This window comes from Carassius carassius, chromosome 15 (genome assembly GCF_963082965.1).
Source record: "Carassius carassius chromosome 15, fCarCar2.1, whole genome shotgun sequence".
In the NCBI taxonomy this organism is placed as follows: Eukaryota; Metazoa; Chordata; class Actinopteri; order Cypriniformes; family Cyprinidae; genus Carassius; species Carassius carassius.
Genome location: NC_081769.1, coordinates 27,284,672 through 27,309,115, shown reverse-complemented (window position 1 = coordinate 27,309,115; position 24,444 = coordinate 27,284,672). Strand labels below are relative to the sequence as shown.

General features: G+C 36.3%; 1 protein-coding gene across 1 annotated transcript in view; it reads left to right on the top strand.

Moving 5' to 3' along the window:
- LOC132158741 (dolichyl-diphosphooligosaccharide--protein glycosyltransferase subunit STT3B) overlaps window positions 1-24,444 on the top strand; it is a 47,329-nt gene that overhangs the window by 6,678 nt on the left and 16,207 nt on the right. The window contains exons 2-4 of the mRNA XM_059568287.1: window positions 18,431-18,539; window positions 20,887-21,174; window positions 21,950-22,015. Of these exons, the coding sequence (XP_059424270.1) occupies window positions 18,431-18,539; window positions 20,887-21,174; window positions 21,950-22,015 (463 nt within the window). The remainder of the gene's footprint in view (window positions 1-18,430; window positions 18,540-20,886; window positions 21,175-21,949; window positions 22,016-24,444) is intronic.

The window sequence follows — 24,444 nt, the reverse complement described above, 5'->3', positions numbered from 1 at the left end:
AAAGATTAAATTCTGTGGCATTTCCTTCCTTACAATGAAAAGTGTAGAAGCATAGAAAAGCATAGAAAAGTCACTGACTTTCGCCATTCCTTCTCGAAAAAAAACAAAAAAAACATTGTGCGCTGCGCTGCGCTTGCCCAGTATGCTATCCGATCCAATCAGAATGCATTACACCTAGCGTGAGAACAGAACAGACTGGCCATACGCCTAACTCCAGCTTCACACACTGTCTGTGATGCGCCTTTTTTCCAATCCCATGTTAACAGATCGGCAATTAATGAGCTCTAAGAACAATGCATGGCAAAAAAGAAAAAAAAAGTCCCTGGACACAGGACTTTATTTTATTATTGTTTTTTTGCCATAAGTCTATACATTTTGTTACATCTTTACTATAGTGATAATTTTGACTTATGTCTGTTCTAGATATGTTACAACTTTTTGATAAAGCTCTAATTGGTTTTCTTTTGGAAATATGTTTCAAATTAATCCTGAATGCATTTATGACTGTAAAAGCATTTTTTTTTGTCCATATGGCACAGCCCTAGTTCATTCAGTTAACAATCTAGATTCTGAGTACTTAGTTATTAACCCAACAATAGTGGGGTCAGTTAATTTTTTTTTTAAGTGGCCGCGCAAACATATGTGTGTGGTTGTGTGGGCCGCGAGCTGAAAAAGGGTGGGAACCACTGCTGTTTAGGATGATTATTTTTATTTTACCTTAAAATTATATTGACTGAATTTGATTTCTAAAATCACCTGCTGTAGCACACTGAAAGTGTGTTTCATTCATCCAATTAAAAAAAATTTAGGGTAATGATTCACATCTATATTTTTTTAATTTGAGACAATAGTTATTTTTCATTGGCTCAAGTAAAAAAAATATAGATGTGAATCATTACCTTTATTTTTTTTAATTCGATGAATGAAACACTTTGCATCCTTGTTTTATTTGCACCAACATTATTTTTATTTAACATTTTGGAATAATATTTATTAGGGCTGTAAACGAATATTCTAAATTCGAATATATATTCGAATAGTTTTTAAAAAACGAATTTCAAAAATGAAAATTAATATTCGAATAAAAAAAAAATGTGGAAAAAACGCCCGCGGTAGTAGAGGCATGGCTGTCTGCTTTGCGAGTGGGCACGTTAGCGCGCCTGAGGGTTCAGGGACAGGTCACAGCCTCACAGGAGTCTGGCACAGCATCACTGCTGAAAGTTGACGCGTCTTCATGGAAGATGCCAGCAAGTGCAGAGCCCAACTCGACCGCAGCAGAGAAAGCGAGGTAAAATTGTTGACCCGCGAGATAAAGTTGTATGCAAGCTATTCAAGATACAGTTAGCATACCATTCAACCATGAGGTCACATCTCAAAAATGTGCACCCAAATGAGCATGGCATAATGTGTGGAACTCCAGCTAAACAGTCACGTCTTGACACTTAACGTTACTTTGCATCGCCCGCCACAAGCTCTTTGTCTGCAACACGACAAGAGGCCATAATGGATAAAATAATTTCGTTCATTTGTAAGGACATGAGATCGATCAGTATCGCGGATGGAGCACGCTTCGGGGAGTTCTGTCAAGCAATGGAAGCGAGGTTTGATTATTTATCGTTTCTTGTCAAGTAGGGCTGGGACAACGCGTCGAGGTCATCGATGACGTCGACGCAAAAAATACGTCGACGCAAAATATGCGCATCGATTCGTCGACCTGTTTTTATTTCTCTAAAAAAACGCTTGCAAAACGTTTACCTTATTTGCGCTGAATATACGCGATGGCCGGATCAACATTCTGTCCAATGTTATATAACCAATCCAGGGGTTTTTCGGCATTGATCTTTTTTTTTTGGCGGCTGTCAAAGCCTTATTTGATCGGTGAGTGACAGTGACAGGGCGCGTACGAGAGAGAGCCCCGGCTGCGCGCGCACTCACAGTCTTCAAACAACACGAGCGCTTCTTGCTCTCTCCCTCCCTTGTGCATATTAATCAAAATCATTAGACACGATAGAAAAAGGGCGGAACGCCAAAGTTTCACGTGGAGCATTCGGAGATTTTTTTTCTCTTTGACAGGCAGCTGGCTCCCACTGTTAATTATTATTTTTTTTTTGTAAAAGCACTCTCTGTATTAGCTTAAAGCCCTCAAGTTTACATTTACATACTGTATTCTTTCAATTGCTCTAAACAAGTATTTTGGGTGACCTTTTTTATTGAATACTAGACATCAAGTTGTTGTTATTTTCATCTGAAAGAACTTCTTTTTTCAGTAAGCTAGGCCCTATGTGTTCAGTAAGCTTGTTTCAGTAAGCTATGTGTTTTCAAGGTTTCAAGGTTTTATTGAATGCTATCTCTATACAAGTGCAAAGTAATGCATTCTTAGTCAGTCTTTTATTTTGTAATTTTAAGAGCAATAAACATATATTGCAATGTTAAGGAATTTGTTTTTTTTTTCATTCAGATATGTAAATCAACATGTATAAATTGTTAGTAGTCAATTAATGGGGAGATAATCGAAATCAAATCGGTCTGAAAAATTAATCGTTAGATTAATCGATGCATCGAAAAAAATAATCGCTAGATTAATCGTTTAAAAAATAATCGTTTATCCCAGCCCTATTGTCAAGGAAAAGTTCCATGTTTACCACAGCACAGCTCGCTCGGAGCATTCAATGTCAGTTCTATATGCTGTAAAACTTCAATTAATATTAATAATATTTGTTTCAATCACTGAATGAAGCCTGCTATATTTGGGACAGAATTCGCGACCTTAAATTGCTTGCACAAAACTCTTGATCAGCACTGAAAAATGTGTTTGTTCATTTAAACCGTTATGCGCAGAGAGGGTGAGAGAGCGTGAGGTCTGCAGTCTTGGCCATTAGTTGATTTCCTTGTTTTTGTGTAGGTAATACGTTGTCAAATATGTTTAAACTTAAATAGACTACCTATACAAGTAGTTATGTCTCTTTGTATTATTTTGTCCTGTTATTGACGTAATGCGCGTCATTGACTACATGCGCCACCAGATGTTCGAATAGTTCGAATATTCATGTTTTTTTGGAGGGAATATTCGAACGTCATTTTTGAGCAATTTTGACAGCCCTAATATTTATATAGCATACTTTTATTTAGTCTCACTGGTAAAGACCTTTTTTTTTAAATTTAAAACCAAATTGAAAAACTAAAATACTGAATGCTGATTAAGATACATCTTATTCAATGTGTGTTGATGGTGTTGTTTGGATTGTAGAACTATGCAGTTGTTGCCTTTAATTTCACATGGTTACAGTTAATCTTTTAATTTAAGGCCAGTTCTATGTAGTTTCAACTCAAAAACAAAAGCTAAATGCTGATGTCTGTTCCATCTATGGCTGTATTGAATGTAGGCTACTTACTGTGCAGTTACTGTCGTTAATTTCATCAGGTTATGGTTATTGTTTTCAATAGCCAAAAGCCAGTTTGGCCTATTAAATACCAAATAAGCATCTTGTTTATGCACACTTTCCTTCTTTCTTGTTTGTTGCTTAAAGTAAAAAACAAAATCAAAAATCGGTATCGGAATAGGCCAGTTTGCTTGTAAAAAAATTGGTATCGGAATCGGCCATGAAAAATCATGATCGTGCATCCCTAGTAAATCTCTACACGTGCGTGATTTCACACGGAGCAGCATTAACTACACGGAGCCGTTGTTCACTGACAAGCTGTGCAAAACATGGGCAAAATATGATCGTGGTTGTGAAATCACGCACGTGTAGAGATTTTAACGCTGATTACTGAGGTTATAATTATAATTTCTACAATTCTCGATTCATGTCTTTTCATTGTTTGTTGACCTAATATAAATGAGTGGAGAGATTCGAGAGAATACTGCAGTATTGTCAGGTAAAATATTGCCCCACAGTGAAGTCCTTTTTCTTTTTTTTCTTTCTTCCCTCATCTCTTGTGATATAGAATGAATCATACTGTAAAAATGAGTTTGATCATATTGCCCACGTCTAACCCCTGTGTTCTGTTTGCGCAACAGAAATAAGAGCTGCAACGCAAAGCTCATATTTCTGTTTTACCTTTCCCCCATTTTCTTTGAATCCCGCTCTTATCACCATCTCTGTTCTCTCAATCCATATGGCATTATCCATCCACCCCTGTGTTAATTGAGCTTTCATCCTGTATCTCCCTGACCGGGGCTGCAGTGTCTGTGACAGGCATTCTGATCTGAAGAAGCATTTGAGTGCCACTTATCTCTGAGCTGCCTGTGGAGTTGAGCTGCTCTCTTGTATATCTGAATGAGATTCTACTTTTATTGGAGGATATGAGGAGAATTATAATGTTTCAGGGACCACAGGGACCTTGTTGCCTCTGGCTGGCCTTTATAAGTCTACGTATTAATTGGTCTTTAAAAGGAGTAGAAGAGGCCAAGCACCGGCCATCTTTTTTTACTGTATTGGCGTAACCTGTTCAAGGCATTGTTAGAGAATATAGCTGGGGTGTCAAACTCATTTTCACTGAGGGCCACTTCAACATTATGACTGCCAACAAAGGGCCATTTGTAATTCTAAGACAAATGTTACTACTCCTTAACATGATGTTAAATAATTATTTAACTTACAAATATTGAATATGCATTTAAATAGATTTAAAAATATATGCAATTGTTTGGTGTTATTTTAACATAATTCCTTTTTAATATATCATTTTAAGAAATCCAAATCACACTATAAATCAAAGTAAATAATAAAGACAAGTATCATCAAACACAAGTCATTACATTAACTAAAACTTTTTTTATTACATTTATGGCACAACAAATAATTGTGAGCTGCTAAGAATGTGTGACAGATATGGCATGAGCCCAGTCTCATGCATATGTGTATCAATAGCATGATTTTCTGTTTATATATGGCATGTGATTTATATGCAGAAATTGGCTTTGATGTGCATATGATACGAACGTGTTTGGTGTGCATATGATACACAATCAATGCTTGTAGTAGAAAAAAGAAGTGGTGCTCAACCCCACTCCCCCACTCCCCTACCCAAAAATAAATATATACAAACTAAAGGACTAAAGTACTTTTTAATTTTCATAATTCGCAATTAATGTATATTGTACCACAATAAATAAATTATTTAATAATTGTTTGCAATTAATTCACTTGTATAGCACTTTTCATGATACACTGTTGTGAAGTGGCTTCACAGAAAATGAACATTTCTACATTGCATCTAGTAGTTTACCGGATTTTTAATAAACAAAAATTGTGATTTGCGATACCAAACAGGAACACAGAGGGACTCCAAAAGACCACTAAACGAGCTACCTTGACCTGATTGATCCAGATTTACTAAACCACTGACTGCTGCGTAAACTAAAGCACCTTCAGCCAGCACCCAGTTTAAAACACTCGTGCTTTTAAGCCAAATAGCTTGCTGAATTATAAAAAATTGTTGTGACTTCTGTAAGCGAGAACTATTATCTCCGCCATCTCTGATGAAATCAGCCATGCTTTCTCTGCATTGGCGCTGTTTTGAACTTACTCTTTGAATGCATTTGCTTACTGGATCCTTAGTTGGTTGGATAGCAAAAAACCTGCTTTTCATTTTTATAATGTATTGTTTTCGCTCAAATTTACTGATTTAAATTAGTAATTATTATTTTATTATTCTAAGCTAGGGTGACCACCTGGCTATAGATCTGTTGTAGGACAGTAGATGTGATTTTACGGGAAAATGCGGGACATGTGCGAAACGCATTTATTACAGTTATGCTACGTAAATACTACTGATTTACATTTCGTTGGCATATGCACTAATTTATTTCTGCCAGTGGATGCCCACACTCTAGGTTGCGTTTATTAAGCTCAGGAGAGAAGATAATTTTTGAGCACACACGTGTCATGTCTGACCGATAGAGAGCATGTCCGTTTTCTGTGAGTGAATGAATGGGAATCCACCTGGAAGCAAACCACCTCTAACTATTAAAACGATCTGTCTGATCGTGTCTGAAAGCTGCAATTGATTTTTTTTATGAATTGAGAATATTGTGTTTTTCCATGTGTGCTGCTCGATCGTTCGAGGTGGTGCTCAAGCATTGAGGTCTGCACTTATTCCTTTGAGTCATCCATGCAGTCGTCATCAACGGAAAAACCCCACACCCCTAATCCTAACCATTGCATGTCATTTGTAATGCACACCAAAGTCAATTTCTGCGTATAAGTAGAACACAAAATAGAAACAAACTTGTGGTATTGATATGCACTTTCATAATTTACAATATAAAGCCGCTTAGATTTTTATTTTAAGACAATAATACAGGTATGCTCTCGCGGGCCACATAAAATTATGTGGCGGGCCTCGAGTTTCACTCAGAGGAATAGAGGGAAGTGCTGTGATAATTAGCATGGCTTAAAATGGCACCAGTTATTGTAGTGCTGTTTATCAGTCTAGTTAGCATCGCTGATGCCACTGCAACTCAATCTAGGTTCATGACCTCTTCGTGTTTGTCTCTATTAGCCAGCTTATTAACATTATTACTTCCTGTTCAGCTGACCTCGTCTTTAGAGTTTGAGCTTTTAGCAGCCTGGATCATGCCTGATGGAGTTGTCAGGCTGTGGAAGGTGACCTTCACCTCACTTGCTTTTGAAAGTCTTACCGTTGTCTGTGTTGTTATAAAAAAGGGGTGGATAAATGTAGAGAGTTTTAATGTTATTTCAACTCTTACAAAATAATCTTGGTCGATACAATACCGACATCGATATGAACCCTATTAAAAAAGTCTTTTAAAAACGGTCATGAACACCCACAACAGATGTTTGTGCATACAAACTTATGACAAATGATTTTTCCAAGTCTGACACCTCATTTAAAACCATATAATATTTTAGAAGAAAACAACAACAAAAAAACGGCACAAATAAGTTAATGTTCAGCTTTTTTGTATTACGCCTTCATACAAACAATAAATGTGAAATCACTGTCAAATAGGTGTTCCTGTGGCTCAGTGGTAGAGCATTGCGTTAGCAGCGCAAAAGGTTGTAGGTTCAATTCCCAGGGAACACAGGTAATGGTAAAAAGAGATGTATAGCCTGAATGCACTGTAAGTCGCTTTGGATAAAAGCGTCTTCTAAATGCATAAATGTAAATAATAGTCTCAGACTCACCTAATTAATATATTAAAACTTCAAACTATAGGCTAATATACCAGTCAAAATTTTTTTTTTGTTTGTTTTTTTTTTATAAATGATCTTCTGCTCACCAAGCCTGCATTTATTTGATTCAAAATGCAGCAAGAACAATAACATTTCTAAATATTTTTACTATTTAAAATAACAGTTTTATCTTTGAAAATATTTTAAAATGTAATTTATTCCTGTGATTTCAAAGCTATATATTTTTTTGCATTACTCCAGTCACATGATCCTTTAGAAACCATTCTTATATTCTGATTTTTCTGCTCAAAAATTGTTGAAACGTTGAGTATAATTTTTTTTTCAGGTTTTTTTGATGAATGGAAAGTTCAGAAGAACAGCATTTATCTGAAATAGAAATTGTAATATTATAAATGTCTTTATCATTACTTTTGATCAATCCAAGTTTGAGCATTCTTGCTAAATAAAAGTTCTATAATTTCTTTCCAAAAAAAAAAAGAAAAAAAGAAATCATACTGACTTAAAGCTTTTGATTGGAATAGTGTGTAATGTTACAAAAGCTTTTTATTTCAGATAAATGCTAATCTTTGGATCTGAATCCTGAAAAAAATTACTCCACTGTTTCAAATATTGATAATCATCAAATCAACATATAGAATGATTTCTGGATCATGTGACACTGAAGTCTGGAGTAAAGATGCTGAAATTTCAGTTTTGATCTCAGGAATAAACTATATTTTAAAATAAAGCAATTATTTTAAATAGTTAATTACAAAATGAAACTCTTTTTGCTGTACTTTGGATCAAATAAATGCAGGCTTGGTGAGCAGAAGAATTATTTAAAAGAAAAAACTTATTTAAAAAAAAAAACATTTTCAAAAAGATTAATCTTATAGATTGAAACAAAAAAACTATAAAGTATAAAGAGTGTATGAAAAGTATATGAAAAGTGCTCTTAGTAGCTGCATAGAAAAAGAAAACGTTGCTGGAGCCGGACTTGAATGCAAACTGATTGTCTGCCAGCAGTAGGCGCTGTGAGAGCAGTAGAACCAGCGGTTTCTCCAGTAACGGCTGTAATCAAAGCAGCTCCGCTGAGGAGTGATTCTTTATCAGATAAAATGAAAATGCCATCGAAACTTTTTTGAAGACAGTCCTTTTCCTTCAGAGATAATTCATATAAAACACTTGCGCTGCTTTTTGCTTTTGAAATGTGCAGTGCTCCTGTTTACTCAAAGTCAAATGCCACAAATAAATCAATGTATGGGAAATACTGGTAATGTGTATCGAAATATCAGAAATGTGTTTAAAAATCGTATCACCGTTATTGGGAAAAAAGAATATTGATATTGAATTATTGTCCAGCCTTAATGAATAGTTTTTTTTCTTTATATTGTTTTAATCCAAATATGTTGTTTCTGTCTTATAATTTCTAACAAAAAGTTGCTATCTAAAGGATAAATGTATTTATTTTACTTCTTCATAATCCATAAAAAAAGTCTAGTTAATAGTATATAAAATGTGTACATTTAATTTTAGCAATTATGTGATATTACATTGTGTGATTTCATGCGCGCATATATATATATATATATATATATATATATATATATATATATATATATATGATATGAAGCTTATGTTTTTTATTGTAATTAATATTTTAGAAATCTGAAATCTATTTAATATTGATTACAAAATAAATGTGTAAAATAAACATGCTTACACTTTGGATAAAAAATGCACACTTCACAAGATCTCAAAGCTGGATTCAACTAAGTTTGCTAGGTTTGTGAAATTAAATGTTCATTAGCCATTCAAAGATTTGTTTAAATGATAAATTTGTATTTGCTGATTGCTGACTTTCAAATGAGAAAGTATTATATTGTTTGCCTTTCTGTTACTAATAATATAAAAGCAATCATTATGATACCTTTTGTATACATTAATTCCTTTGTTTAACCGTTCTATCTGATCATTAGACAGACTTCTATCTGTATTAGACAGAACCGTTAACGATGTCAGTAAACGAGGGAGAATGTCACCTCAGCTGTGCGCGCTCAGGCGTTGCCTTTCTGCGATGCGATATTTAAAAAAAAAAGCCAAATATCGGCTGATATATCGGCCTTGGCGATATATCAGTCTGCCACTAATAATTGGTACATTTAATTTTTTGTAAAGAATTGAAGTTTTAATGAAATGCAAATCATTCTGACTGCCAAAAACATTATGCAGAAAATAATGTTTTTGTTGGAGCTGGTGAACATTTTGGCAGACCAGATATCAATCTGAACTACTTGGCCTGCAGGAACAAAATCTTTGTTGTTAAGCTCTGCTTTATTCTTAAAACTGATATTTCGCCCACACTGAAATGGAAGTGAGGTTTTAGTTTGTTGTTTGCTCCTGTAGCTTGATCAGTTGTGTCTGTAGCCTTCTCCCACTCAAGTTTCATTCATGCGGTGTCATCTATGCTTGAGGTCAAAGTGGAGCAGTTAACACAGTCCAATTGACTGATATACTGTCAAAACATAATTACAGGGGCAGGTTGTTTTTACTCCTCCATACTGTAGGAGACTCTCACCTAAGCTTCTCCTGCTTATTGAAATCCGCATGTGGTCCATAAGGTTGCTTGCAATGTAATGTTCCACCCTGACCATTGATATCATATGATAGTTCACAGCTGTACAAACTCATATTTATAATGCTCAAACAAAGGGGTACAAGGAGGTTGGTTATTAAATGAAATTGGATGTATATAAATAATTCCTTTTTGAGTCTTTTCTTTCCAAAAAAATAAGTAGAATCGGTTCACAAATCTGTATGATTCATTACTGAGTCGGACTCGTTTGGTTTTTGAGTTCATCTATTAAATTGCGGTCTTTTTTTATACAAAGATGTGTAATATCAGAAGAAAGTACAGTAGGTCAGAACAACATGAAAATAAGTAATCGATGAAAGATTGTAATTTTTAAACAAATTCTTCAATAACTGGTGTAACCAAGGCCTCAGAAAACTTTGTAAGCCATTATGAATTTAACACTGCTCATTAACTCTGACAGATAATTATCAGTGAGAATTAAGCTTAAATATGGGATCAATAGCAATTTCCAGAGGACTGATACATAGAAATCTAGTTTAGGAAAAACATATCAGTCTCTGTTTCTGGTTAATGAGATGTAAGATTCAAAGTAGCATTATGCCATATTGCAGATGGAGGTTTTCTAATCCGTTATCACACAGTGATATGCTAAATATTAATCACAGTGGTTTTTCGGCCCACTTGGGTAAAGTTATTTGCTCTGTGTGTGTGAGATACACAATGCATCGCAGGTGCTTTTGTATGCCGAAACGGAATGGTTTAATTAAGATGTGCTTACTTTGCTGAGCTGCTTTGCATTCATAGCACAAGCTTTTCCCCTCGCCAATTACGGGCCCTCAAAGTTATTCCAAGAGCGTTGCTTTGATGTGCTTGTGTCAGGCGGGACGAACTCCTTGTCCTCATCCGGAAAACCTTCTGTATCATTCCTCAAGGTTAATCAGTTCTTTTATGTTGGATTAAATCTCCAGGAAACGAACACAAAGGAAGTGAGATGTGAATTTGGCATTTGCTGTTGGTTTTCCTCCTCCCATCAGCGATTTAAAAAGATTAAAGGTTTTTCAGTATGAGGCTACATCGATGCTTAAATCATTCAGACTGATTGCTTTGACCAGACGAGCTTGACGCATGAATCGGGATTCTTAAATCTAGTCAGGCGTTTCATGAGTTTCTGAAGCCCAATTTCTTCTTTAAAAAGAACAGTCGCCCAATCACTTACAGCTGACTAATCTGTTGATCCAGGCAGTTCGGTTATGAAATCTTTTTATCCTTTTTGTTTTTCTGTCACAGAGTTTGGGTCAGTAGCGGATCCATTGATGCAAACGGATGTACTTGAATTGCTAAATTTCAAAGTCTACATTCTCATTTGATGCATTCAGACCATCGCATGCACTTTTACTTGCAGAATAATTTGGTAACACTTTACATATTTATTGAGAATGTACTGTAGTTATCAAATGTAACCTAAAGTGTAAAATGTTACCATGAATTCGTATTGGCTGCCTAATACGCCAATCATTATTACTAACATAGTCTAATAGTCTCATTTTCACTAACACTTTAAAACACCAGCAAGTCCAAATAATTAAATCAGATTGATTAACATCCAATCTGTGCATTAAATTCTGAAGTCAATTGCTGTAAATGCTATAAGTGAATTATAGTGTTCCTTTATTCATTTTGACAAAATAGCCAGCCATTACCAGTTTATTGAATTGGTCAGTTTAATGTCTGTTTAATGTCTCTTTTTGAAATGGAAGAGAATGTACAGTCAAAATTAAACATTTGGATTCTTATTGTCTTTTACAGGGTTGAGTATTCTGCAAAGCACCAGCACTCACTTTTACTCCCTGCCTGACATATTTAAAGCACATGGAGACAGTGCATCTCATTTTATAAACCATAACTCTTTTCCATTTTCCATATATTATTCAGCCGTCAGTTGCTCTGCAGCAGTCTGAAGCAGTCTTGCTTTCGACAGACCCATTTTTAATGGGGCAGTTAAAAAGAGCAAACTTTGCTGAAGCCCCATCACTCCTCCATCAAACCTCCAACCTGGCCTGAACTTGCAGTCTTCACCTTTTTTTACAGAAGAATCCATGGATTCACGAAGCACCTGTGTTGAGGTTTGGTCTTTGCAACTGTCTTACACAGGCAGTATAAGGGTTGAAGTGCTGTACCAAAGTTGTGTACTTTCTCCACTGGGTGCTGCTGACATGATTTTGTTGGCATTTTCTTGTTGATGGTACAGCTTTTGTTTTCTTTTGTTTTGCATTTGTCAAGTGCTGGTATGGGTCATGACATAAGCTTGTGGTGCGACTGAACCAGAATCTGATGTTAATGAGTTTGAGGTGTGTGTGTGTGTGTCGTTGGGGCTGTACTGATTGAGGTCAGATTCATTGGCCCTTTGGCCACCTTTAGAGCACATTAAGCATAAAAACCTCTTTTTAATTCTTTGATGGGTTGAAGACTGCCTTGTTAGATCACAGTAATTGGTTTTTTGAAGAGAAGAAAAGGTTAGTGAAGGAATAAAAACCCAAGAAACATACTCGGACTGTTTACCTCTGAGGCTACTTCTATTTTTGTCCGGAAAATAGGGATGTGCAAAACTGTATATCTGTATATGTATATCTGTATATCGCCCACTAGGGATGGGCGATATGGCCTAAAATAAATTATCACGATAATTTCAGGTATTTATTGCGATAACGATACAAATGACGATCAATTATTTTCTTCTCCAGCTGTGCAAAAAAACACTGACAATCTTCTTACAGACTCCCACAGCTCTGTCAATCCTGGTATCCCTCATGCTGCTCTCTGCAAAACAACAACAAAACTATGTTTATTTTTAAGTATTTGTTTCTTTTGAATAAAATAAATACAATAAAAAAACAAAAAAGAAAGTTAAAAGTAAAAAGTTAAAGTTCAGTTAAAATGAAAATAGATGAAACTAAAAAAAATGAACATTTAATATGTTCAATGTTAAATGTATTTATAAAGCACATACTAATACAACAAAAGTTGACCACAGTGCTGTACAAAAGATAAAATAACACAATCATCAAGACATTTAAAATCAGGACCTTGCCACAGACAACGTCATACTCGAAGCGACACTATTAATATCCTATCATACCATTAACACAGCACTCATAAATGATCAAAAGCCAGAGTGAAAAAGTAAGCTTTCAAATGTTGTTCATACTCTATAAGAGAGGGACATTCCCTGATATAATGAGGTAAACTATTCCACAGTCAATATTAAATGCACATAATATAAACATTAGCTAATGTAATGAATTACTGTTCAAAATAAAGCATAGTCACATTACTAATGCAGAAACAAATTCATAAATACAGTTAATATTAAGCTCATGTTTACTCCGTGTGCATGCATTAAATATACTGACACTGACACAAGAGAGAAAGAGTAAACTTTATCAATAGCAATGTGTAGACAATGGCCAAAGCAAGACAGTCTTGTACACATGTTTAGAGTGGCTGCTTTGGCCCCGCTGTCCGTTGTCAGGCACACTTGTTTCTCCTCATGTAAATTCCATTCTTGAAGAAACTGCTTCGAGCCACTCGCAATGTTTTCACCTGTGTGGTCATCTGGGAAAAAACTTGTCTGGATGCAACAGCTGTTCAAACTCCAGTCACTCGTTATGTAGTGGACCATAAGGCTAATGTACGGCTCAGTCATTCTGCTACTCCACATGCCTGTAGTTGAAGCATTAAAATCCGCCGTTGACAGTGATGTTTGTCCCCTACCGCAGCACTCTTCATACATTTCTTGTTTTCACTCCGTCCGCACGTGAATAGTGAATCAGGGGCGCGCGCAAAAAACTACGTCATCAACTAGACTTATCGTTGTCATCGTGAGGAGAATAATATTTATCGTGAGGAGAATTTTCAACTGTATATCGCAAACGATAAGATATCGCCCATCCCTATCACCCATCCTTACATTGTATATATGAACCAAAAACACTTCATGGTATTTACTGTGTAAATTTTTTATTTTTCCTCTTAAAGTTACAAAAGTGATTTAGTCAAGAGCTGTGAGAGATCTTCTGTGCTTTAGCCTGTTTTTGTACTGGTTTATTTGGTGTAAATTAAGGGTGAGTTATGATTAGAATTGCTTAATGGTCTTTCCTACCACGTTTGTCATGTTCCATCTTTGCAACTATTTCCGTTTTCATCAACCTCAGACTCCCATCTGCCCCAGGGTCCAAACTCCTTGTATGCTCCATGCCTGCATCCTGATTAAATTGATGAAGGTGATGCAGGTTTAATGTCAGCCATCAAATTTAATATGACAAGCTACCCATCCTGATGACTTAGGGTAAATTATTACAATCATTTTTCCACATCATCACTCTCAGGGAATTGTGTTCCTGATATCCTACCAGCAATCTCGAAGTCTGAAATGTCTGACTTTTGCCCTCTGATATGCACATGGTGTGATGGAGAGAAGTAATCAGACTTACAAGAAACCAATCCTTGGGTCCAGGCAGTCCTCAGTCTCATTATGTTACTCTTAGTCGCACGTTTCTCTTCCTTTTTTCTCTCGTAATGCCTTATACCAGGTCTTAATGGGCACTTACATGGAGAGCGATTTGCACTGACGGTGTGACTGGAAGTCATTTGTTTTCAATAATAGTTGGAGGTTTGAAGTTCACCGTTTGAGACCGTGAAGCTCACTCAATTTGTTGCCTACTTTGGATACTTCAGTGAAGTAAAAATGCCTTGTTAACCTCCCACGGTATCCACATCAGTGTGAACGCTCCTTTATGATACAAGGTTGAGCTCTTTCAGACTGAACAGGCAAGTATTCCATTCCTCGGTTCATTCTTACCTATAGTTATTCCATTTCGGTTACATTTGCTCAGCAACAAGATATTAACCTTACCCTGTCTTTACTGCAGTCTTTAATGAACTTACTCAACTTACTCCAAGTGCCTTAGCGCTTCTTAGCTCTGGATCTTAGCCACTCTGTCTACAAGAAACTCCATGGTTTAAGCAACCTTTATGTCAAGCAATCCCAGCCATACTTTAAGCAGCAACTTCTCCCATACCCTCAGCAGTGGCTGTTAATAAATGTAAGTTTGCTCCACGCCATTGAATGGGACCTTTCGAAGCTCTTCGTGTATGTTCACGCTGTGTGAAATTGAGTTTTAGGAAGTGCGGAGTTCAGAGTTGGTGGGAACGTTGAACAGAACACGTGTCACAGAGGTTAAACTGCAGAATAAAGAAATCCAGTTCACTGCGCTCAAAGAGCTGATAATACTGTCACGAAATCTGATAGTCTTACACATTGTCTGCTGAGATGACCCCACCTTAAAATGACAGACTCAGTTGTTGCCCCGGGTCATTTCCGGGTGACTTCCCTGTGATTGTGTTTCCAGGCGATCATTGTTGGAGGAGAGTATGTCACAGAAGTCACGGAAGCGTTAGGGTGTTTCTTCAACTTAAGTCCCAGGGGTTGATTCATTAATTTTTTTTTGTAATGAAGGTTTTTTTGTAAACTATGATTATAAAATTTTCTCTCTGCCTTTAATTTTTCTGCATTTAGTAGTTTTTGTTTTATCCTTGTTCTATTATTGCATGTATTAAATTGATCATCTAAATAAATGTATAAATTAAAATGAAAATGATTCAGTTATGCCTGTCCCACACTGTACTTTTTTTGCCAAGAAGACAACTGTGCAATTGAAGAGCATGCCTGAAATGATATGCGAGATTTTTTTTGAAGAAATTAATACTCTTATTCTGTAAGGATCGATTAAATTGATCAAAAGTGATAACACAAAGTGTTTCTTTTTTCATCAACTTTTTCATTTTCAAGTTCATCAAAGAATACTGGAACATGTAGCATTTTCCACAAACATATTAAGCAGAAATTGTACATTAAAATAAAAAATTTGATTAAATAAATGCAGTCATGTTGAGTATAAGATGTTTCATTCAAAGAAATAAAAGAAAAATAATTAACCCCAAACTTTTGAATGGAAGTGTATGCATGACGCAAATTAAATTAAATCAAGTAAAATCACACTTAAACGGATTATTTTATGCATCACGTCCAGTCAATTATTTTAATAAATCATACAAAAATTAATTTTTTATTTGTGCAGAATTGACAAAATGCTAGCAATGAAATTAGCCTCCGCAAAATGACAAATTTAGTTTTAAGTGTTTTCACAACAGAATGCCATTAAGCATAAATGCATAACTTAATTTTTTATTTGCTTCTTCTGCAATGTATTTGTTAACTTTTATTGGACATGCTGGATTTTAACTAGAAAAGTGTTTCTTTTCAAAAGGGCCAAAATGCCCATAGTTGAAGAGAGCCATCAGTTGAATAAATATTCAAATTTTAGCAAAGTATAACCAAAGTTTCTTTAATGCAAGTCTGTTTAAAAAGTGAAAGTGATCATCTTCATAACAGCACCCCGAGCAGCTGTTTGTGTAGGTAACAGGCATTTGAGTACATTTTATCTCTGCTTGAATGGAAACCAATATCTCCAGAGGATTGCATTTCAATAAAATCTCAAATCTGCAATAACACCTGACAACAAGGGTATCATTTACTTTTGCTGGTGTGTTCATGACGTTTCCTCGCAGGAAGGACATTGCAGTGCTCAGTGAATGCCAAGGACCCGGTTCAGATATCAGATCGTGATGGAGAGTTTGACCATGCCAGTAAAGGTTCCCGAATCTTTAGCCTGTCTAGAGAGGAAAGAAAGGTCACGAGGCAGGAATGGAAGCAGGTTGTGGTGTCAGTTAGCAGCCAGGGTCACTGATGGGTGGTTTGTGTGCTTTAAAGGGGGCTTAAAATACGCATGATTCACAGTTCTGCCATTCCTCCCACTCAAGCATCGGGTTGCCAGTTTCTACTGTGAACGCTGAGCATTTCTTGCCAGTGAGACGGCTGTATTACAAAAGAGTAAGGACATAATCTGATGGCAGGCTGTGTGCTGAGTGACACTTGCCATGCATGCAGAATCTGATTAAATAAATCCAGAAATAATGCTTTTCTATCCCACTGGACACAATCTACTTGTATTAAAATAGCAGCAATCAGGAATCCACTGGAGCTGTAAACTTCCAATAAGAGAGGAGTATTTGATGGAGCCTAGCCCAGACTGATACTATATTTTACGTGAATGAAACTGAGGCCATGAGGGTTAGCTGTTGTTCGTTTTAATAGGTTGTTCTGTCTTGAGGTCCAATATCATATTAGTTTTCTCAGAATAATAGTTTCATTATTTTTGGTGTTTTGGCTGAGTGATTGACTAGCCTTCGATTGTCTCTTCCTCCGAGCCCAATTTTCATTTGCACAAATGAATTATGACTGATTATGGTCCATTGAATGTTCTCTCACTAAACATTTATGGTAATGCAGTACGAAGAAATTATATTTATTAATCCACCTGTTTTTTTTTTATATATTATTTGTCAAAGTTGTTAAAATATCACATGATGATTCTGTGAATCATTCGGTTTTCCTCTTCCTGCATATATTATTGAACTTGTGCGTTTTATTGAGCTAGGCTTTGCTAAGTCCTGGGCGTTTTCTGAAAATAGAATGTTTAGTTAAAATTTAAAGCAATTACTTTAAATTTTTTTTTATTTGTGCTGTGTTGATTTTTTTAAAGGTTTTTTTTTCGCTTCTGTGGTTAAGGGATGTTTTTAAAAAGCTATTCTTTAATTCAGCTTTTAGTAAAGAAAAGGTTCAGATTGAGTACTCTGGAGTTTGGAGAGATAGCGGGACACAGTTTGCTAAACTTGGGCTGATAAAGGCATTAGAGAGGATTACACAGTTTAATTGCAGCCATGTTTATGGTGCTTTTGTTTGAGGTTTTTGTTAATCAGGTTTGCATCAAATTAAAGCTTCCAAGTTGATAAAGACTGCCAGGAAATGTATTAGTTTGAGCATTGGAGTTTTAAAGTGTTTATAAAACACCCAAAGAATAAGTAGTGTTTTTGATAAAGAAATGTGTAGTAGTAATTATCTATGTATAATATGTGACCTGTGCTAGCAAAATGAGTCGGAATGAGCACAGGTTAATTTTGAGCTACAGACAAAAAAATAAATAACTGAAATTTTGGTCAAACTTAAAATTGTAAAATTTTCTCATTGTGAATAATTTTGTCTGCACAGGTCACGTATAAAAAAAAAAAGAAAATAGCAAGTAATTTGTTCTAAGTGTCCAACATACAACTCTTTATCATTGAGTATTTATTTATTTTATTTTATTCATCTTGCGGCAGAAAACTGGCCTAAAGGAATATCAGCAGAAATCCTTGTTCAAGTATGCATGGCTGATTGAACAGGTGTCTTTCTGTCTGCGTGCACTGAACACAGCGAGTCAACAGTTCTTGTCCTTGGAAATACTTGTCCTTCAAGATTAAATAACTGAAATGTCTTTTTTCCCTCTCATTAAATAATCTAAATTACTGATGGTTGTTAACCGTTTAAGTGCTTCCCAGTGGATGTTCTTGTTGTGGGCTTTGTGCTTTGGCACCAGTGATGATTGACAGTTGGGCATTTAATCTGTGATTTAGGAAGTGTCTTAACACGCACCTCTTCTAGCCATTAAACACCTTGACAGAACAGTGTTGATAGAATGCTGTTTATCCCCCATTAGAAGTGACAATATGTTCTATTCTGTTCTTTTGTCTACAGGTTCAACTACAGATCAACTCATCATCTCTCAACTAATGGCTTTTATGAGTTTCTCAACTGGTTTGATGAGAGGGCCTGGTACCCACTGGGCAGAATAGTTGGAGGGACGGTAAGTTGGGGTTTTTATAATTTTTTTCTGGTAACACTTTGCAATAAGGTCTCATTGTGACCCTTCTAACAACATTTCTTAGTCTTTTTTTGCAATTATTTGTACAATAGTTTCTTATCTTTTATTGTTTAAAACAAAAATAATATATCAAACTGTTTATGTTCATAGTACATAAAATTTTATTTAAAAAAATAAAATGTTGAATTTACAATTATAAATGCTGTAGGAGTATTTTTCTGTTCGTTGAAGTTAATGTAAATACAATCCATATAATATATATATATAGATATAATACTAGAATCTTATTGTAGTTTTACCATATTTTCTTTGTCGTTTTCAGTTCTTGACTAACACAAATGTTTCATTTAAAATCAAGATTGATGCATATTAATTTATGAATTAAAAAAACAAGTAAACCGTTATACCTCTTTTCTGTCTATCTAAAATCAATTGTCGTTTCCTGACAATTCCTTTCACTTCCTAATCCAGAATTACTTCTACACAAATTTTGTAGTTGAATGCACGATGTCCACGTTATTGCTGCTGCATTCCCATGCCTAATGTTCGTATTTTATACAATCGCTTGTGACTCCGCGTCACAAACGGCATGAAATAATTTCAGCTTCCTCCAAACTTTGTGGTTAGCTCTATTTCTTTGACAGGAGACTTCTCGCATCATAGCGCTCTGATCTTGTTTCTCCAACTGTTAATGCTGCAGCATTGTTCACATACCGCATCAATGCAGAACTTTTCCAACTTTTCAACTCTGTAAACTGCTAGATCTGTTTTGTCTGCATCTTGACAACGGTTCGTGTAAACCTATGACCTCTGTATAAAAAAAAAATGCAGTTAAATTCATGCCAAAGGCTGTTTATGTGCAAGCACCTATGGACAGACAGCCTCCAGATGATTTCTGCCTGAAAACAGCATCTTTCATCCTTAAATAAGGCCACCCCCTTTAACACTCCCTGTCACTGAGAAGTGCAATGCTGCTGAACCTAATGAGCTCTTTCCCTGGCTGGAGAAAGTTTGGCTAGCCTTTGGCATCTGACAGCTATGGTTCAGGAGCTGTAGGGGGGCTGCAGGAGGCAGAGAACAGCATCTGTTGTTGTGTACAGTCCAAGCAGTCGTTATACAGCCTTCAGATGCCGCTCATCGCATGAGAGATGAAAGAGGGGGTGGGAATGTGGAGGTAAAGAACGGGGTGTTTCCTTTCTCACTGCTGTTTGTCTGATAAATTCAGCTTCGAAAATGAAAAGTGTCATCATTTACTCCCCCTCGTGTTGTTCCAAACTTGTATGATTTTCTGCGGAGCACAAAAACTATATTTTGGTCATACAGGGAAGGTCAATTGGGTCTAAAACATTTGTCAAAATATCTTCTTTTAGGTTTAGCAAGCCATACAGGTTTAGAATGGATTATAGATTAATAAAAAATTAAATACATTTGCTGTAAATGTACACAACTTCAGATGCAGACCAGTTTGTTTCTTCAGAACAGATTCGGAGAAATGTAGCAAATTTAAATCACTTGAGCACGAGTGGATCCTCTGCAGTGAATGGGTGCCATCAGAATGAGAGTTGATAAAATGAGATCGGACTGACATCGCAGTAAACGTAATCCAACTCCGGTCCATCATTAAAGCGTTTTCATTTAAAATCATTACCAGGATACAGTGAAAAAGCCCATCCCCTGTTATCCTCACATCAAAATTAAAACGGATTAGTTTATAACTGTTGTGGATTTGTAAACGTTGCTTGATCTGTGAATACTTCTCTCCTGGTTCAGACAACATTTTCCACTGGCAAAAGCAATATAATGGATAGAGGACACCAACAGTTTGAAGTAAAAAACATCTTGATGGATTTGTCAGTGATGGATTTTTTGGAAAAACAAGCAGCTTTTCACTTCACAAGATGTTAATTAATGGACTGGAGTCATGTGGATTATTATGATGTTTTCATCAGCTTCTTGGCTTGTTCTGATGGCACCCATTCACTGCAGAGGATCAATTGGTGATGTAATGCTAAATTTATCCAAATCTATTTAGATAAAAAAAGAAACGTATCTACTCCTTGGATAGCCTGAGGGTGGTTGAGAGACATTTTTGGGTGAACTATTCCTGTAATACGATTGGTTACCAGGCTCCTAAGAGTGAGCTTGAGCTAAACTTCTCATTATCTCTGTCTTGGGGGCAATCAAATATTTAGGAATGTTTACACACTTTCTTACAGATCCTGATTTTATTAGTGTTTTTTTTTCTCAAATTGCTACAGACAAACTTCTAGTTGATCAATTTTGTGTTCACTTGCAAATGATAGCATCTCCCATATCTGGTCTTTTGCAGGTGTATCCTGGTCTGATGGTGACGGCGGGCCTGATCCACTACATACTGAATCTGCTTCATGTGACGGTGCACATACGTGATGTCTGCGTGTTTCTGGCCCCGGTTTTCAGTGGCCTGACCGCCGTTTCTACCTTCCTATTGACGCGGGAGCTGTGGAATCAGGGTGCCGCCCTGCTGGCAGCGTGTTTCATCGCCATCGTACCAGGCTACATATCACGCTCTGTGGCCGGCTCGTTTGACAACGAGGGCATCGCCATTTTTGCCTTGCAGTTTACCTACTACTTATGGGTGAGTTAGTACATTTATTCATCTTCGTTCATCAAAACTAACAAATTTAATATGAAAGGAAATTAAGGAATACTGTACACATTTTGTGTCAAGTCTTCTGAAGCCATTCGATAGCCATTTATCATTATTTACTGTTAATTATGACATCTGTAGTTGCTGTAAAAGTAAAGATCCAATATAGTTATTGAATTCTTTAGTCAGAAACATCTGAATTATTTGTTCATGAGTCTGTATATTTCAAGTTCTCTGGTTAAATTCTTTCTTACAGTGGTCCTCAAGGGAACGGCTCAGTAGAAGAAAAGATTATCAGTGAATAACTTGGCTGTTTATAACAGTTATCGTTTGACTTTAAAGGACTTTGAATATAGCACATGAGTCATGAGAACAGGTTATATGATGCCCATTGAGAACTGTTCTAAAATGACTAAAAACCCATTTCAGCAAGTGTTGCGCTGTCCCACACTGTTGAAATGATGAATTAACCTTGATAGACATTCATCAGGTTTTTTCAGCTGAACGTCGAGACAGCTGGAACGGATGCAGTGGCAGCATACTTTGTCTCGTTTGGCGCTGTGATTTTTAGCCCATCTCTTCTCTCTGGAGCTGTCAGCTGAAACGCCAAGGACTTCGCTGTCAAGCTTTACTTAAACATTGAATTTCCTTGGTCTCTTTCTTATCTCTGAGTGTTCGTCATCTTGGCTTTGTTTGAGGTGATGGTATCAGACCCTTTGTTTGGGATTAGTGGAATTAACTTAAGTGCCTCCTCTCCACACAGGTGAAATCAGTGAAAACCGGCTCTGTCTTCTGGACCATCGGCTGCTGCCTCTCGTACTTTTATATGGTGAGTTTTCATTGGATTTTTTTTACGTCTGGGTGGTTTATGGCATTTCATTTCTATTAATGTTACTTGGTAAAACCATAGTAAATGACCTGGACAGCTTTTCCTGTCACTGCCTATAGGGAATTACACTACTTTTCAGAAGTTCAGGTTTGGTAAGATATTTATATATTTTTAATAGAAGTCTCTTATGCTCACCAAGGCTATATTTAATGAGCAAAAATACAGTAAAATGTTTTACAATTTACAATTTGGTGAATTTTAAAATGTAGTTTATACCTTTGATAGCATCGCTAGGCCATTTTTAGGGGGGCTATTTTCTGTTTGTACAGTAAGCAGGTGTGTGTCTGTGTTTGTGTGAGAGAGAGATCATGAAGACTTGTATTTGGCATATTCAGTTATGTTATACCTGTTAGACCAATGGGTATTACTTTACAATAAGACCTCATTAGTTGACCTTAATTAATGCATTAACATTCACAATGAGCAATAGCTAATAGAAGAATTTTTCATTGGCAGTTTGTTAACTAAAGAATTAACTAATGAAGCCCTAATGTAAAGTGTGAATGAACTGCAAAGACTCAAAACATTTTCAAACAATATCTAGGGCATGTTGTAGTCCGGATTAAAATGTATAAAAAAAGTTAAATGAAAATGAATAGCATTCAATTCTGAATGGCTATTTAAATCTATTTAAATACATTTTAGCAGCTGCTTTATTTATGGGGTTTCCAGGGTAACAGCTGCATTTTCTGGAGTTTAGCGCCATCTGCTGTCAAAGAGTGAATGTGCTTTCATTCAGCGAGTCTCTCACGTGTTCCCCATGTGCTTCTCATTGGTGCTTGTTTACATCAGAGTGCACATGCGTCTTTCAAAGCAGCATACAGCTGTGTTGTGCATTTTGACTAGTTGATGAAAAAAGTAATCTTAAAATGCATCCCAAATTCTGAATAATTTGTAATGTATAATTATTCACGGTATTTAGAAGTGTCCACGATAACAATATTGTGCATATTTATTACCGTGATGTATCGCATTACCAAATACCAGCACATGTCTAGCGTGACTTGATCCTTCAGAAATATTTCTGATATGCTGATTAGGTGCTCAGATGCATATCTCTTATTGTAAATGTTTTTTTTTTTAACAAGCTTACTACTACTCTAGAAAGGAATTGAAAAGAATAGCATTTATTTGAAATGCCAATCATTTGTAACTTTAGAAATATCTTTAAAGTATTAAGAAAATGTGCTTATCATGGACTTTTGAACAGCAATGTGTAATTTGACCAATGTAGTCCAATTTGCTATTAAGTTGTGTAATTGTAATTTTTGCTGAATCTGTCAAAATGACTATCAGATGAGTTGCAAACAAACTCATCTGTCTGAAACGGCCCATTTACCTACTGAACCAATTGCACGCTTTCAGAATTAACATTTGATTCACTCAATAAACCGCAAGTCATCACTTGGTCTTATGAATTGATTGATGAACTTTGTTTTAAGCAAGGTTCATGAGATGTAAAACAGTGTAATTGCAATGAAATATTGTTGCGTTATATAAAGTTAAGGATCTGGAATCGTAAGCTGATCCAGAGTCATTAAATTCTTATGATTTCCAATCATAGTTAGATGTTCTGGGGCTGGTTGCACGTCTCTCTTGATCTTTTCCAACCCATTAATGTGATATGTAAAATAAATGAAAAAGCAAACAGCACCATGCATCCATCATGCCACCCTGGTGGGCCATGTGCCAGTCGGTTATGAATATCAGCTATTTCTGAAACTTGAGCTTCTTCCCCTGGAGGAAGGCAACTCTCATTAATAATGGAAGCCTACAGCCCTGCCCAGCCCCCAATAGTCTCTGGCTTTCCAAATGTGTTCATAAACATAAATGACACCAGTGCAATCTGAACCATCTGCTGCATTGAGACCTTGGGGTCCAGTACAGTCCAATGTGGCCCAGAGACGCTACCGAGGGTATGAGTTGAGAGATGATCTCTTGAACGGGACATCCTAAGTGACCTAGAAAAGTGCAGAGGTTCCAAAGGCTGAGTGTGCTAATGGAGTTTTCTGGTAAATGTGGTGTATCATGGGGCTGAGAGTCCGCAGAGACCTGGGCGATATGATATAACTTGGTCATGACACACTGCGTTTCTTTACCCTCAGTGTGTGGTTATTCAGAACAGTGGTGTATTGTGTGTATATATGGGTGTTAGAGAAGAAATGAGTGGGAGCTTCCAGCCATGCGACAGTGAGTTAGGCCGTTTACACACTGCCGTTTTTACGATGTATCAGATAACTATGCAAATCCATTGATGTAAATGGGAATAGTGTTCTGTCAAGATGAGGGAAACATCCACAACTGTCCTACAGTACTGTTTGCTGTATTTCTGCTTTATTTACATTTAGAACAGCTCTTTCCATGACAAA